At 48.3% G+C, this 16,265-nt stretch overlaps 1 protein-coding gene across 12 annotated transcripts in view; it reads left to right on the top strand.

Moving 5' to 3' along the window:
- The window catches only part of LOC142592534 (uncharacterized), a 283,219-nt gene that overhangs the window by 22,504 nt on the left and 244,450 nt on the right, over nucleotides 1-16,265 (top strand). For 8 of the 12 annotated variants that reach the window (XR_012830714.1, XR_012830715.1, XM_075704017.1 and 5 more), the window contains exon 2: nucleotides 3,191-3,286. The exons of 2 other annotated variants lie outside the window; for them this stretch is intronic. Coding sequence is in view for 8 of the 10 variants with exons in the window: in XM_075704017.1 (XP_075560132.1) it covers nucleotides 3,191-3,286 (96 nt within the window). In the remaining 2 variants the exon portion in view is untranslated. The remainder of the gene's footprint in view (nucleotides 1-3,190; nucleotides 3,287-16,265) is intronic. 2 more of the 12 variants (XM_075704019.1, XM_075704018.1) reach the window with 1 other exon arrangement.

The following is a 16,265-nucleotide window of genomic DNA, read 5'->3' as shown; positions in this document are numbered from 1 at the left end:
GCATGGGCAAACAGAACTACTGCTGACAAAATTCAGCAAGAAAGGACGACACATTGCATAAGGCCCAGCAGTTGCTTACCTCGACGAGATTGCGAAATTCGGCGAATGCGAATGAACAGGGAGAGCAAGACGCTTCGGCACGGGTACCTGTTCTTGACGTGAGCGCGAGCTTATCGCCAGCGGAAAGGCAGCGTCTTGTGGACCTGTTGCACCAGTTTCGCAATCGCTTCTCGTCGACATTCAGAGTCGGGCAGACGCCACTGACGAAGCACGGATTATCACGGAGGAGAGAGCAACACCAATCCGACAAAAACCGTACCACGTAGCACCGAAAGAACGCGAAGCGATCCGAGAGCACGTGAAAACGATGCTCGACGACTACGTTATCCAACCATCAAATAGCCCGTAGGCATCGCCGGTAGTGATGGTCAAAAAGACGGCCGTCTGCGTTTTTGTGTGGACTACCGTAAGCTGAACCGGGTGACAAAGAAAGACGTATAACCCATTACCGCGTATCGACGATTCCCTCGACAGGCTAAGGTATGCCCGCTACTTCTCGTCGATGGATCTAAAAAGCGGCTATTGGCTAATCGAGGTTGACGAGAGAGACAGAGAAAAGACTGCTTTCGTAACGCCTGACGGGCTTTACGAATTTAAGGTCCTGCCTTTTGGTTTACGCTCAGTTCCAGCAGCTTTTCAACGACTCATGGATACGGTTCTGTCAGGCCTGAAGTGGCAGACATGCCTCGTATAACTTGACGACGTCATAGTTGTTTCGGAAACGTTTGAGGAGCATCCGAGACGGCTGCTGGAAGTTCTACAAACGATACGGCCCACCGGCCTAACACTGAAAGCAGAAAAGTGTCACTTTGGTTTCGAGGAACTCCAGTTCTTAGGTGATGTTGTGAGTCGCCAAGGCGGCGGCCCTGACCCCGACAGGATCACTGCTGTCGCAAAGTTTCCAGCGCCAACGGACAAGAAGGCAGTGAGGCTTTTCCTAGGTCTCTGCGCGTATTACCGAAGATTTATTGCCAATTTCTCGCATATAGCTTCACCTTTAGCGTGCCTTATAAGAGAAGACGCTGCCTTCGTATTGGGCGAAGAACTAGCAGCGTTTATTATCTCCGTCAATGCCTGCAAGCACATCCTGTACTGATTCACTTTGACGAGGACGCTCCTACCATGATTCATACGGATGCTAGCAACGTAGGTCTAGGTGTTGTGCTCGTGCAGTGGCAAGACTCAGCCGAGAGAGTCATTACATACGCAATCAGGACGCTCTCACGTGCGCAGTTTTATTACTCAACCACAGAAAAGGAATGCCTTGTGGTGGTATGGGCAGTTATGAAGTTTCGCCCATATCTCTATGGTCGTTCCTTCAGTGTCGTCAGCGATCATCACTCACTTTGCTGGCTGACGAACTTGAAGGATCCGTTCGGTCGACTAGCACGTTGGAGCCTAAGGCTTCAAGAATTCGATATGACAGTGGTGGACAAGTCCGGCGGACTGCCTTTCAAGGTCACCGATTGAGCAGGAAGTTACAGAAGATGGCGAAGACATGGCTTTTATAGGAGTTCTAGACGTACACACCATTGCTCGTCAGTAGCGGGAAGGAAGCAAACTGATTCCGCTAGTTTATTTTTTTGGAAGGCCGGATTACAAGCGCGCCCAAAACATTTGCAAAAGCTTGCCATAATTCTGCTTCCGTAATGATGTTCTCTACAAGAAGAACCTCTCTGTAAGCGCGAGAAGCTGCCTACTTGTCGTCCCAACCTGCTGTTTTTTAACATGCACCTAAAGGTAACCTAACGTGCACGACCGTTTTTGTATTGCGCTCCCGTCGAAATCCAGCTCCCGCGGCCGGTATAGAAACCATGACGTCGAACAATGCCATAGATGCATAGCTATCGCGGTGGGCAAAGAAGCGTTGATTTGAAGTGCGACCTCTTCCTCAGTGTTGTATAGACCCTACAGTGATTTAATATGGCTTTGCATCTGCACGCCCAGTATCAGTTGTCCGCTTGACAAACTCGCATGGTGTTCATTTTTCAGAAATATCAGAAAAGTTCAGTACCATACCTTTAGATTGCCACAACTGTTGTCGTGTCTATGGTAGTAGGGTTTCGTTACCCTCGTTTGCCTAACGTGACCTTTTCCATGTCCCGACTTTCCTTCCGAACTGCGAGCGAAACTCACTCGTTTCGCGATTGCGCCAGTTTTGTGCAGTCTCTGCCTCATCTCCTTGCTCCGTATCTACCATTCAATTTACCTCTCTCCAGGACTTCCACGTTAGTAGAAAGGTAAGCGCTGCAGTTTGTGCAATGCTTAGGCGGGGGTCACAGATAATTACAGCTGTAAAGAGGCTAATGTAACGACACCCAGGGAGCTCCAGAGAGCACTGTACACACGTAACGCGATGGAAAGGTACAAACGAGTTTCTCGCGTCGCCTTTCCATTCTTTCCCGTTACTTCCATATATATGCACGCCCTCCCCCGTCGCGGCGTGCAGGACAGCAGCAGCGGCACTGGAAAAGTCGAAGGAAGAGGCGAAGAAGCGTCATTAAAAAAATTGCTGCCATTATTTATCGTAAGGCCGCCTGTCGTCGTGGCGTCATCAGGTCCTTCGCGGGGTTTCACCACTGCGAGAGCCCCACCAACAAGCCCCTTTAGCTATCTAACTGTCCGGTCCGCCCACGAGACTTTTTGCCTTCAGGAGTAAGCTTATGCTGCTGCCAAGACGCGAATTGTATATCAAGGTTACTGCAGACCTACAAGATTGTTTTTTTTCAGCCTGTTCATTATTTGCGTCCTCCACAGCTATATCGGGGAGGCACTTTCCTTTTTACGGCACTGTGTTAATAAGTGAACTTGTTTTCGAATTATATTTTCTAATAATCCTGTACTTTTGCTATCTTAGTCTTGTGTAACATACAGAGAGTACTCAGGTACCCTCTAGTGAAATGCTTTCACTTTTTGCCTGATTATGCCCGCCATTCTAATGCAAATAAGCGCAACTTGAACTCATTTTCTTAGAAATAAACGCTGACGTCATCCTAAACAATTGATTAACAAACGCTGTAGTGCTCGGTCTTCTGATGCCCCTATTCGCAAGCTTTCTTTTTCGGGATGTGATTTTGTACCGTAGAAACGTCCCTCGGACGTAGCTGATGTGCTGGTTTTTATTTTCTAGCACCCAATGTAAACTGCCATCGCCGAGACTTCATGATGTCCTGGTGGCAGGCAACCGTGGCGTGTCGCGCAAGTACGACCAGGCTGCTTCATTTGGGTTGGCATACGCTATTTTGTGCGTTATACTTCGCCCCATTCGTTTTTCAAGCTATGCCAGAGCTTGAAAAGGCTGTCCATCTAACCTGGGGTGCTATGCAGGATGCGCCGAGTTTCTCGTTCACCCGAGTTTTACCCGAGTTTGCTCGACGGCAGTCAGTGAACGGAGATAGCGTGAAACGCGCAAAGGCTGCAGGCAAAAAAATATGTAGACAAAAAGCCGCGTATGACAACATGAGCGCACCCTGCGCGGCACGCTGCTTCCACGTTTCAAGCGCAGACGGCTGCATAACGAAAGGCGCCAGCGCCTCGTATTGTTATCAACGGATTATCGCAACTTAGCAATACCGTGGCTGTCCCGCTGTCTGCCTGCACACTAGCCGTGAGCCGCTTGCCACGCCTTTCCCGGGCGCGTCAAGGGCGTGCCTCCTCTTTCGGCAACTATCTTTCTATGCTCGATCGAATGCGAACAGGGTACATGCGGCGCATTCTTGCATACGCTTTCGCTCAAACGAATACGTTAAAATACAACAAATAAAATAACGAACATTTTTATTTCTTTAAGTGTGTTTTTCGTTTTGAATGCTAGAAATTTCTGATGACAAACGGAGATCGAGCAAATTATTAAATTTTGCACTTCCTGCCGCGAGTGGCGACAGTGAGGCGAAAGCTTAGAAGTGGATACATTGGAGCGGGTCGCACGCACGAGGCAGTTCATACGGCGAGTAGTCGCCTAGGGGCGCTACAGTGCTATTCTCAATAATGTCAGTGATCACCACTCTTTCTCTATTAGGAGAATAGAAATGCAGCGCCGCGGTGCGGCTGTTCATCGCAGGCGCCTTAAGGCCCCCGCTTTACCAACTAAAAACGACACACTAGTCATAAATACGGGACCAACGGCTGTCGCTGCAAAATGGCGGTCCGTAGTGCCGTAGTGACGCAGTTTAGTGAAAATGTAGCAGTTTATCTTTGTGCGCGAAGCCTCGGCGATGCATTGCGAAGAAGTGCGTGCTTCCCATCGACACAATTCATCGCTTGTCATCGCTTGCCCACTGAAAGTGCCTCTGAGCGCATGTACGCAGTATTTGAGTGTTTAGTGCGCACCAAGGTGCTTGCGGATTACTTATGCTGGAGCCAGCAGCGATCGCAGAAGGATATCGTAACGACACCGCAGCACTCGCATTTTGGCAGGTGAGGGCTCTTGTGTGCGGTTATGAAATGAGACTTCGAACTGAGGAAGGTGTTGGAACTGTTGAGTGCTCAGTGCTTGTGATGAAGAAATGCCATTGCACTGGGTCTAGAACAGCGAGCGATTCTCGGCCGCTGATCGTGTTTACGACGTTGTGGCTCCGATACATCACCGATGAGAGAGCAGCCATCTCAAACGACTGCTGCGATACGCACTCCTCAGCATCGTCGTCACCCTCGGCGCATCGACGCCTTGCAAGCAGCTACAGTGACGTGTCGATAATTATTTACTGTGCGCTACGTCGCCACAAAGCAAGCAATGAAACCGTGCTGTGGGGCCATCTCAGCCCGAGTAGATATATGCATAAGCCAGCGACAGTGAACGCTCTGTTTTTGATAGTAGTGCGCAGTACATCACCGATGACAGTGCGTTGTGCGTGTTTTATGTCGGTGGTGAATATTGTTGATGCCTCTCAGCTCGGCAGCGCATCGCTGTTGCCGAAAGATAAGTTGGGCGTGGCCCAACCGTGGTGGGTGCGCGCACAAGAGTTACATGCCTCGCGCGGGGCGTGACCTCTGGCATTGATTGACAGGCGAACTCGTGCTAAACTCGTACATCGCGAAACTCCGTCCGTGTTCAACTCGGGAACATGGCGGCGGCAGCAGCAGCCTGTGTTATTGCAGCCAGCGGCAGCAAGCGTCAGTATGACCGTCTGAACCCGTTCACGTACATGACCGCCGTGGAGTTTCAGCGTCATTTTGGCCTATCGAAGAAATCAGTGCGCTGGCTGTGTGACGAGCTAGGCGAAGACTCTCGTCTGTGGAGACAGCGTGGCGGGCTCGATAACTTTCCAGAAACTTCGGATACATGCAGGCGCGTCCCGCGCTGTGCGATAAGATTTGTTAGGCGGCGAAACCTGGTCGCCCGATAAATGTAAGTACAGGTGTCAATACCCCCCTCTTAAAAAGCATCGTCCCGATGCATCGTCCCGATCCCAGGTCGCGGTATGGGCATCGGCGGTACACATGGCAGGCTTCGCCGCAGTGGTAGCAGAGCGGGCGGTGGTCGGGGGCGCGCCAAATGTCCGTCTTCCTCGTGTAGGTGCGCTGGGCGGCGGGTGGGCGTGCTGGCGGCGGCGGCGGTGGACGACGGAATTGCGGCGTTACAGGGCCCTGGCGTTGTCGCGGAGGGGGAGCTTGACGGCGTGCGACGGCGGCGTAAGTCATCGCTTCTGGCTGGGGTTGCGGTAATTGTGGTTGCACCTCAGGAACTCCTAGCGATCGGTGCACCTCTTCTTTCACGATGTCAGCGATCGAGGCCACTTGAGGCTGCGACGATGGCAAGACCTTGCGCAGTTCTTCGCGCACAATGGCCCTGATGGTCTCGCACAGATCGTCCGTGGCCATTGATTGAATTCCGGAGTAGCTTGTTGGCTTGGTGCGTCGGTCGAATTGCCGGTTCCGCAATTCCAGTGTCTTCTCGATGCTCGTCGCCTCACGAAGGAACTCGTCGACGGTCTTCGGTGGGCTTCTTACCATACCGGCGAAAAGTTCCTCCTTTACGCCACGCATCAGTAGACGTACTTTCTTCTCCTCGGACATTTCTGGGTCGGCGTGGCGGAACAGACGGCTCATTTCCTCAGTGAAAATCGCGATAGTCTCATTCGGCAGCTGCGCTCTTGTCTCCAGTAGAGCTTGGGCTCGCTCTTTTCGCACGACGCTTTGAAATGTTTGCAGGAAGCCGCTTCGGAAGAGGTCCCAGGTCGTTAAGGTGGCTTCTCTGTTCTCGAACCACGTCCTGGCAGCGTCTTCCAATGCGAAGAAATGTCGCAGTTTGTCGTCGCTGTTCCAGCTGTTAAATGCAGCGACCCTCTCGTACGTCTCGAGCCAGGTTTCCGGGTCCTCGAATGTTGAACCGCGGAACGTGGGGGGCTCCCTGGGCTGCTGCAGCACGACGGGGGATGCCGGGGCTGCCATTGGGGTGGATTTGGTGGCAATCTTCCTGCTCGTCTCAGGTAGAAGTCCGTGCTCTGGGGGCAGTCCTTGCAGACGGCGGCTAGCACGCTGGTCTTGGGCGACGTTCGTTTTGTCCTCGGGCTTCAGGCTTGGATCGCGGCTTTGCGGGGGCGTTCGGTACATGAACGCTCAAGCACCTCCACCAGATGTCACGTGGTAGTGACGGTGAAGAAAGAAGCAATACGGTGAAATACAAAACTAGCTTTTATTGGGCGAACCTGTGCCCACAAAAACAGGCTACACTTATAGCACAACGATAGCGGCGAACACGGTCGGCGATCGTCGGAAATCTGATCAGCGGGTCAAGCGCGTCGGCTTTTAAAGGACAGTCGTCGAATGTTCCAGACTAATCGTTCGGACCCGCGTGCCTTCCACAAAGTTCTACACCATTCGCGTCAGGCGAATAAATCAGATAACACAAGGTTCGGCGACAACAGAGTGCGGATAGAAGCATCGATAACTTTCCGGAAACTTCGGATACATGCAGGCGCGTCCCGTGCTGTGCGATAAGATTTGTTAGGCGGCAAAACCTGGTCGCCCGATAAATGTAAGTACACGTGTCAATATGAAAGGAACCTAGCTGTGCTAGTCGCGGGCAGCTCTTTTTGGATTCGTGATTCGTCGATTTAAAATCTACCTTTGTATCCAAGCCTGAATGACAGCGATACAGGCGGGGCGAGTTACGGTAGCTCGTGGGTTTGGACTAACGACGCTGCTCAAGCAGAACTTGAGTCTTTTGCGTGGTTTTACACAAAAGTGAAAGGCAGGCGGGTAACATGCCTTCCCGAAATGAAACTCTCGGATTGTTTGACGGTTGGTCAAATACGAAGCACCTTCAAGTCGGTATCAGCACGCAAAGAGGCAACTTAGATGGAATGGTTTCAAATTGATAGGCTTTTAATTATACTAAGAATATTTTTAATCAAGTTTCCTTCCATGCCATCAGGTCAAAGCAGACTAATAAGCATTTAAATTTTCTTTATTCTAAAGACCTTCTGTGAGTGTCCGGGTTGCTGTCATCTACAATTTCTTAGGTTGAAAAAGTCAGTTGCGAATAATAAATTATTTAATTCATTTTTTAATTTAATTCATCATATTTAATTCAAGCGGTTACAATCGATCCGCTTGCAACCGCAATTTTCCGACAACTCCCTGGCAAACAGTATTGAGCTCCGGTCTATCATTCGAGCCATAGTTAGCGAGGAATTGCGAGCGCATGGCTCACCCCCTTGCAGCAGCAATCACGTCCAACCTGCTTCTGCTGACCTGCGCGGCATTACTAAGGAGGAATCGGCCTCCCTGCAGAACGCCCACAGTACCACCGCTTCTCCTTGCCGACAACCAGTTTCTTACGCCCAGGTTGCTGCAATGCCAGCCGCGCCATCTCCAATCACACCACCTGCCCCTGTTCACCTTTAGTCGCCCGAGCTCCGAACCCGCCTTACTACTCTGCCTGGCGTTCGTCGAGGCCTGTTTGCTATTACTGCAGCTTTCGAGGACATATCTCCCGGTTTTGCCGACGCCGCCAGCAAGACGAACGTCGTGGTTACGCTGCCTTTGGACGCGATAAGCCACCTCCTCGCGTCTGCCGCACTTATGACGATATTCCTCCCGTTCGCCGATCTCCATCTCCGGCCGACTTCTCCAACACCGCACACAACACACGTGCCTCGAGACGCCGCTCCCCATCGCCGCTCTGTTTTGCCGCTTCGACTTGTGTCCTAACTCCATGTCCAGCAACCGGAAAACTAACCAGTGCAGTTTTTGGAGGGAAAACTGCATCGCCATGAAGTGCTCCAAGTCCTCCTGAACGTCCATCGAACATGTTATTGGTGTCTGTAGAGGGTGTGCGTCTGTTAGCTCTGATTGACACGGGAGATACTATATCTCTTATGCGGGCGGACTTGTGCTCTCGTCTGCGGAAAGGGAAGACGCCGTATATTGGATCATCCCTGATTGGGGCTAATGGAGCAATCATTCGACCATCAGCTCAATGTACAGCATGCGTCTTCATTGATGGTGTCCATCACCACATTAAGTTGGAGATTTTATTCCCGTGCGCTCATGAACTAATTTTAGGTTGGGACTTTCTCTCGTCAGCGTCCGCTTTAATCTCTTGACGTCAACGTGTGGTCCATATGACCGAGACAGTTCATTGCAGCGGTAGTGCCGATGAGCCACGACTCCGTTTTCTCACTGTTGGCGATTCTGTACTGCTTCCAGACCACGAGCAAATCATGTCTCTCTTCTACGGACATCACCAATGGTGACGTGTTCATCACTCCTTACGGCCGCTGTCTTGCCCGTGGGATTGTCTTCGCTTCCTGCCTGGTGCGGTTCAAAGAAAGCTCTACATTAAGCATCGCTTTAGACGCAACCACTGAGACAATCCTCCTACCTCATGGCACCGCAGTGACCTGTTGTGTGGATACCGAACCAGTCTCACAGCTTACTCTTGCCGCCTCGCAAGTTCTTCCTCAACAGGACAAATCTACTTCATCTGCCCTTGCTTACGTGATAAGTCTTGACCTTACTGATATTACACGAAGAACGTGTATGACTGAGATGGGGCCCCTCTGAGCGAAGTTTGCTCCAAGTGTACCAGGCACTTTTTGTGGGCTACATACGCTAGAGCATGCCTGTGTTATCTAACATGGGGTCATCTTGTATACGCACGCTGGAGAGCCTTCAGGCACAAGCACTACGGATATGTCTTGGCTTGCCACGCTGCACGTCAACTAACGGCACAATGGCGGAAGCACGGGCTTGTCCAATCGACATATACAGTTTAACAGGGATAAGCGGGCTAGTTGGTGGTCATTCTCGGAATGCATCATGTAACCGCACAAAAACAAAGGACAAAGAAGGAACACACAAGAGAGGCGCGGAACTTCAACTAAGATTTACTCCGGGAAATCCCACATTTATACAAGTATCATAATCACTCTTGCTAATCATCAGACAGGCATCACTCGACGTTGGCATGCGAGCATGAGTGCCACAAATTTGCTTGTAAATATTTGAACTCTTTATCGCTCAATGACACTGAAGAGCTGCTTACGCAGCTGCCAGATTGCATTTTTATACAGTAAGCTTCATAGATTTCTCGGCTCAGTTGTGACGCAAACATCTTCAATACTTTAGTGTCGCGGAACTTAGGCGTGCAATTACGACAGGGGCGACAATGGTCAGCCAGTTTGCCACCCCCCGCCAATCCTTCTACTTCTGCGCGGTGCTCCTGCAGTCTGACGTTTAGGCACCGCCCCGTCTGCCCTATGTAGCTATTGCCACAAGAGAGCGGTATCTGGTACACTACCCCTATTCTGCATGGGACGAACCTGTCGACGTGCTTGATACCACATTCATTTCTTTTGTTCTTACCCTGCACCATGCTGCACATGCCCGCCAGTTTTTTGGGCGCCGTGAAAACCACCGGTACTTCACATTTTTCAGCCACCTTTTTGAGGCGGTGGGAGATTTGGTGGTAGTACGGGATGGGGGGGGGGGCAACAGGTCTACGACGTTGCGGCTCTACGCTTGGGCGGAGCTCTGATGGGCCCCGCGCTTCCTTGGCGACGGTTTATAGCACCGAGGTGACCATATCATACTGAAATCCTGCGCTATGGAGTCTTTGCAACTGTAAGAACACGCTATGTTGCATTTGATGCTGGCAGGACTTATCAAGAGCAGCACGCAGGCAGTTTTTTGCAATTCCCCTTTTTACAAGCTCTGAATGAGCAGACTGGTAGTTTAAAATACCTTTTTTTGATCGAGGCTAATACCTCCAGCACGCATGGGTTCCAACAATAATAATGAAAATGTCCAGAAACTGCAGGCATCCATGTGAAGGCAACTCAAAGGTGAAACTCAACCCAAACGCGCTTTCTCGGGAAATTAGAAGAACACGCTCTACTGCAGTTGAACCGCCTCCCTCCCCAACCCCTTTAAAACAATGGCATAATCGTCAACATATCTAAAAATCTTAGCCGAGTAGGCTGTGTCAATGCGTTCAGCAATTCGCTTGTCACAACATGATAAAAATATGTCACTTAATAAAGGGGCAATACAGGAACCAATGCACACTCCGCGCTTTTGGACGAAGTTCTTTCCTTCGAAATTAACGATGGTCGATGCCAGATAAAAATGAAGAATTTCTAAGAAGTCGTCCACACTTACACCACATGCGTTCTGAAAGGCCACAGGACCGTATTCATCAATGGCAAACGAAAACAATGGTTCCCTCGAGCCTTCATGTTCACGAAGAAATGCGATAAGCTCCTCAGAATTCCTTATCATGAACGGGTCCTCAAATCTGAGCAAGCGCAAGTGTTACTGCAGAAACTTAGAGACCGCCCCTGCCACGTGTCACGTTCCGATACGATGGCTCGGAAAGGAATGCCTTCTTTATGCGTTTTCGCGGAGAAGAAAATGCTAAGCGCTCCGCTCTTCGCACCCTTGATACCCAAACCAAGATTTTTCAGGTTACACCTATCACACAGACCCAACGCTAGCTTCTTTAGCTTAGCGGCAGTGCATGTCTTGATGGAAAAATATTTTGCGACAGCTTCCCTCGCTTTCTCACGAAATAACGAATTTGGTAGAACCGTAAAACTACCTTCTTTATCAGAAATCGTTAAAGCCGGATCATTCTGCTTGAGGTACTCGACAGTTCGCTTAACATCTCGCTGCTGGTTCTGCTTGGACCGCTTCACTGCTAGTGAGTTTACCCCTTCTGAAATACATAGGCCTTTTTCATCCTCGGGCGCGCGTCTTGCAATGTTCTTGACAATAGATAGGAGCTCGACCGGGGACTCTTGGGGTTGAATACATAACTTAGGTCCTTTAGATAAGACCGAATCAACACTTTTTGGCACATCGCAGTGTCCAATATATGAAACCTTTCCTGGAGACATATTTACCTTTTTTCGAAACTTTGCCCAATCGAGGAGCGCTGGAAGGTGCAGGGACCACAGCAGTTCGGTAAAAGGGTTACATTCGCGAGAGTGCCTTTTGTACAAGGCTTCAATGTTCTGGATTCCCTCCACTTGGCACGCTGCGAGCACCCGCAGGCATCCTTGAATATGTCGCACTTGCCTCCATAGTTCAGATCAGAGTATCTTCATCATCATCCTGGTAGAATGCCTGTTCGAGGGAGTGCACGGGTAGAAGAGGAGAACAATTTCCGGAAGGACAAGCCGATGGTTCAGGGCGAAGGCACACACACGCGCACGACAACCGATGGTGGCCGCTAAACTAACAAGGGTAGCACTCGAATTCACACATAGAAAGGCAGGAAGAACAGGGCCCATTGAACTAGAAAGTAACATATTTAACAGGGATAAGCGGGCTAGTTGGTGGTCGTTATTGGAATGCATCATGTAACCGCACAAAAACAAGGGACAAACAAGGAACACACAAGACAGGCGCGGAACTTCAACTCAGATTTACTCCGGGAAATCCCACATTTATAAAAGGTTATATTTATACAAAGTTATACAAGGTTCCGCGACACTAAAGTCTTGAAGATGTTTGCGTCACAACTGAGCCGAGAAATCTATGACGCTTACTGTATAAAAATGCAATCTGGCAGCTGCGTAAGCAGCTCTTCAGTGTCTTTGAGCGATAAAGAGTTCAAATATTTACAAGCAAATTTGTGGCACTCACGCCCGCATGCCAACATCGAGTGATGGCTGTCTGATGATTAGCAAGTGTGATTATTATTATTATTATCATACCCTCAGGGCGCAATGGGCATTACAGAGGGGGTGGGTACATGGTTTACAAACAAAAAGCATTCAAGCGTATAACACAAGGACAAGATAAACAGACAGTAAGAGCAGCAAAATGAAAGAAAAAAACAGCAAAATTTCAGTCATTTTAAAAGATGATCTGTCACAGCGGTCTTGAATGATGAGGCATCGGCTAAGGTGGCGATAGAAGAGGGCAGGCGGTTCTACTCAGAACAGGTTTTCGGCATAAAAGAATGCAGGAACATGTCAGTGCGACAAAGAGGAACAGCTACCTTATTGCTATGATCGATACGGGACGATAAGTACACTGGCTGCGAAATGAGTTGCTGATTCAATGAATGGTGATGGAACACTTTGTGGAATAAACAAAGGCGCGAAATGTTGCGCCGAGTTTGAAGGTCAGGAAGGGTAAGTGACAATTTCATCTGCGAGACACTAGCGGTACGTGAATAGTTCGACATAATAAAACGAGCTGATCGATTTTGAAGGGATTCTATGGATTGAATGAGAGTGCGGTGTGCCGGATCCCAAACTGCACACGCGTATTCGAGTTTCGGACGAACGAAAGTTCGATAAAGCACTAATTTTAGGCGCTGTGGTGGTTGGAAAAAATTTCGTCGGAAATAACCGAGAGTGCGATTTGCATTGCCTATGATGTAGTCAATGCGAGTATGCCATGACAAGTCATCAGATATGTAGACACCGAGATACTTGTAGGCAGACACGCGCTCCAGTCCGATGTCATTAATTCTGTATTCTGAAGACATTGAGGCATTAGTGCTTCGCGAAAATGTCATGTGCTTGCATTTACTGTTGTTAAGGGTCATTAACCATTTATTGCACCATTCAGATACTTTATTTAGGTCCGATTGAAGGGTAAGTGTATCATTAGGGTTATTTATTTCGCGATAGATAACGCAGTCATCAGCAAATAGCCTTCTACTAGAGTTAATGTTATCTGGAAGATCATTTATGTAGATCAGGAATAGTAGTGGACCTAAAAGGGAACCTTGAGGGACGCCAGATTCAACAGGACAAGGAGAGGAAGCGTGATTATTAGCGATAACATATTGGGTTCGGTTAGATAAAAAGCATTCGATCCATTTGAGGATGTTTGGGTCAATTTTCAAAGTGCTGATTTTTAGTAGAAGCAGTTGATGAGGTACTTTGTCGAAAGCCTTAGAAAAGTCAAGAAAAACACTATGAAGAAACGAGCCTCGGTCTAGAGCTGCTGCGATGTGATTAGTAAAGAACAGAAGCTGTGTTTCACAGGAATAGTTTTTCCGGAATCCATGTTGGCAGGAGCTAAAAAAGTCATTAGATTCAAGTTATGAGACTAAATTAGAGTAAATTACATGTTCTAAAAGTTTGCACGGGATACTAGTTAAACAAATTGGTCGATAATTAAGGGGAGAATGCGTGTTCCAGGATTTAAAAAGTGGCACTACTTTCCCGACCTTCCAATCTGATGGCAGCATACCAGATTCAATGGACTGTGTGAAGAGGTATGACAGGAAAACTGAAGAGTAAACTTTCGTGTTCTTCAGAAACTTTGCATTAATTTCATCGTCACCACATGAAGACGAAAGCTTTAGTTTCTCAATTAATTTAGCTATTCCCTCAAAGTTCACTACAATTGCATTCATGGGAAAGAAATCGCGATTATGCAGCTGCGGCGTGACAACGGCAGGTGACTTTGTAAACACACCCGCGAAGACGTCATTCAGGACAGTACAACATTCCTCATTGCGCAGCACGTGCCCAGCAGAGTCAACAAGAGAAATGGCACGGCTTTGTGCAGGTTTGACAAAGTTCCAGAACTTGGAAGGGTTGGTGGAAAGAAGAGAAGGGAGTGTGCTCTCCAGAAAAAAAATCTTTTGCCTGTTTGATAGCAATGCGATAGGAGCACAGACTATCACGATATACACGCCAACGAGCAAGACTGTCTGTAGACTTCGCTAAACGAAAAAGACGCTTTTTTATACAGTAGCCTCTTTAAGGTTGTGTTAAACCAAGGTGCCCGTTGTTTACCTGAAATTTTTTGTAACGGTATGTGTTTGTTAATGAGACTTGTAACTTTATTTTTAAAGGAAATCCAGTTTTCTTCCACTATACGATCGAAAAATGTTGGAGTGCAGCCATCCAAGAATAGTTCAAGCTCCTTATTAATTGAGACATAATCTCCCTTTTTGTAATTTTTAAACGTTTTTGTTGTCGAAGTCTGGCGCGTGCTGCAAGTCGTTATAACGAAATGAATAAGGCTGTGGTCACTTATACCAGGCATGTATGAAATCGAGTGTACAAGTCCAGGTGATGTTAAGATGAGATCAAGAATGTTAGCCGATGTAGGACCAATTCTAGTAGGCTGGGAAACGATCTGAGCGAAGTTGAAGTCTAAGCACAAGGTAGCAAAAGATGAAACACCAGGTAATGTTTCAGATACAACCGGGACAGGTCCAGACCAGTTAATTTTAGGCATATTGAAGTCACCCAAGAGAAATAATGGAGAGCGTGGGAATTGTAGAACCAGGTAATTAAGCACATCATGTAATTTTTCACAGAAATCTGAAGCAGCATTTGGCGGGCGGTAGCATGCGCAAAAAAGAAAATTTTTGTGGTTTAAGGAAATGCGAACACAAATGAACTCCAAGTCTGGGTTAGTTACAATCATATGTGATACAAGATTATCTGCCACAGCAATGAGCACGCCACCACCGTGTTTGTCGGAGCGATCACAGCGATAAATCGTGTACTTTTTTTCACACTCAAATAGCTCAGAGCTGTCAATTCTTGAGGATAACCAGGTTTCAGTAAGTAGAACCACATCGGCGGAGCATGCGTCCAAGACTGATGACAGTGCCTCACGTTTATTGACAATGCTTCTAATATTCGTGAATAAAAAAGATACTTCACGGTGAGTAGCGGGGCTTTTAGTTAGGATAACAACTGATTGTCAGAAGCCGACGTCGATGCAGGTGATGCATCTGTCGAAACGGAAGCACCATTAGCAGATTCAAGGACGCAAGCACGGTCGGTAGCTGAACAGTAAACGTAGCACTTTTTGCCGATATAGAGCTTATTATGCCGGATTGAAAATTGCTTTCCAGAAGATTTGCCATAATCAAACAATTGTTTCCTCATAGCTCTAGTCGCTCTGCAAAAGTCTTCGGTCACATCCACTCCAGATTTCTTCAGATTACGCTTTGCCGCCAGGATACTGTCCCGAAGTTTCAGTGAAACAAATTTAACAATAATAGGTCGGCATTTCCCAGGGACGTATTTGCCGAGTCGGTGCGCACAAGATAGGCGGTCGTCACTGCAATTTAGGTTTAGATTCATTGTGAAATACAGAAGGGAAACAATTTTGCCCTCTGCCTGAGCCCATGTTTCCGCGCCGGTGTCAGTAATGCCGTGAAATATAAGGTTAACCCTGCGGGAACAGTCCTCGAAATCATCAAGTCGTTGGTTAACAGCGAGTACTTCGGCTGCTGAGCTTTGTCCGACTGTGCTTTCCGCCGATGATAACCTAGTTTCAACTGCAAGAAGCCTGCTGTCTATGTTGGAAACACGCACCTCAAGTGATTGCTGAGCCTCTTTCAGCTCGTTAAGGGAACTCATAAGTTCATCATGTTTTTTATCCATTTTTTCATGCAGCGATTTCATGAGAGCAACAAGCTGGCTGTACTGCTGACCAGAGGGATCTTCCCTAGGTGGTCCTGGATTTAACTCAATATCACCAGACATAAACAACAGCTTAGCTACGTGAACGCACTCGCAGAATAAAGCGAACAAAACATTTGGGCATGGAAGTACAAGTAAGCAAATGTCGTTTGACTTTCTATAGTAAAGTGAAAGGGGGCGACCAACCTGCATCAAAAAACGGAAAGGTGTTGGCATGGTCTGCATTGTCCTTGCACTTCCATGCCCGCTGAAGAAATCCGCGGGAAGGTGGTCGCTTAAAAAGTGCGTTGCTGATGTAGCTTTCGATGCGGCGGACAGCAAGGCGTCGAGTTCCGGCTGATGTAC

This window comes from Dermacentor variabilis, chromosome 9 (genome assembly GCF_050947875.1).
Source record: "Dermacentor variabilis isolate Ectoservices chromosome 9, ASM5094787v1, whole genome shotgun sequence".
NCBI lineage: Eukaryota > Metazoa > Arthropoda > Arachnida > Ixodida > Ixodidae > Dermacentor > Dermacentor variabilis.
Note: the sequence above shows the minus strand (reverse complement) of the source record. Positions and strands in the feature narration are given on the sequence as shown.